At 36.9% G+C, this 934-nt stretch overlaps 1 protein-coding gene across 2 annotated transcripts in view; it reads right to left on the reverse strand.

Annotated features, from left to right (window-relative positions):
* GSTCD (glutathione S-transferase C-terminal domain containing) overlaps positions 1 to 934 on the reverse strand; it is a 133547-nt gene that overhangs the window by 28922 nt on the left and 103691 nt on the right. For both annotated transcript variants that reach the window (XM_007452160.1, XM_007452161.1), the window contains 2 exons: positions 725 to 840; positions 520 to 564 (listed from right to left, as the gene is read on the reverse strand). In XM_007452160.1, coding sequence (XP_007452222.1) covers positions 520 to 564; positions 725 to 840 — 161 coding nt within the window. The remainder of the gene's footprint in view (positions 1 to 519; positions 565 to 724; positions 841 to 934) is intronic.

A 934-nucleotide genomic window follows, 5' to 3' on the forward strand; every position in this document is an offset into this window, starting at 1 on the left:
CGGCAGGCGGACTCTCAAGCACTGCGCCACCAGGGAAGCCCTAGGATAGGCAAATCTTGAGAGGACTATTCTTCACTTTTCAGATAGGGAAAAATCAGCAAGCATTTGAGCAGAAAAAAAAAAAAAAAAAAATGTTGTTGTTACAATTCTGATACAATGAATAAAAATCAAGCTACCAAAGAATATGCTCAACAAGTTTCAGAAGCTAGTATTTCCAGTATAAAACTATGCTGACAATTAAACTGGCTTCATCATTAATTATTTTATTTAAGAGTAGATTATTTCTTTTAAAAATTATTTAAAAATACAGCCCTTTTATAAAAAATTAAAAAATGTAGTGGTCCTACTTACTTTTCTTCCCTATGATTCTGAATCTTAGAAGTTTAGTTCAAAGAAATATAAAATGCCTGTGCCCCATATTTGACCTGGGTGAATGATTATAAACTCAAAGAGGAGGAAAAAGCCAGACTCAGCTAACTGAATTGTGTAGTTTCCTTTCGTCTATTATTCAGACTTTACCTGGCATGATGGCAGCATGTGAGCAAGGACAATCCCAACATGGCCCTGAAAAAGGAAAAAAAAGAAACAAGTTAACTTTGGTCTCTAAGGCTTTTGTTTATTCTGAGACAATAATCTTGCCAAATAAAAACATGACCTTTAATGTAGTATAGTAAAGCCACATCATCTTGGAAAGGCTAAAGAGAATAAAGGAGATATAGAATACCCCACCGCTGCAGAAATCCACAATTCTGTCACCAGGTTTGGCCTGATTTGTCACCACATAAACAAGGTTGTTTAACTGTTGCTGCTTCCTCAAAGCTCGATCACTGGACATTTTACCTGGGAAAGACAAGAGATGAAGACAATGACACGTTATATGTTGTAGGGGACTGAGATGGCACTCGTGGACCAGACTAGCAGCCTGCAGGAAGAG

This window comes from Lipotes vexillifer, unplaced genomic scaffold (genome assembly GCF_000442215.2).
Source record: "Lipotes vexillifer unplaced genomic scaffold, Lipotes_vexillifer_v1.1 scaffold22, whole genome shotgun sequence".
Classification (NCBI taxonomy): domain Eukaryota; kingdom Metazoa; phylum Chordata; class Mammalia; order Artiodactyla; family Lipotidae; genus Lipotes; species Lipotes vexillifer.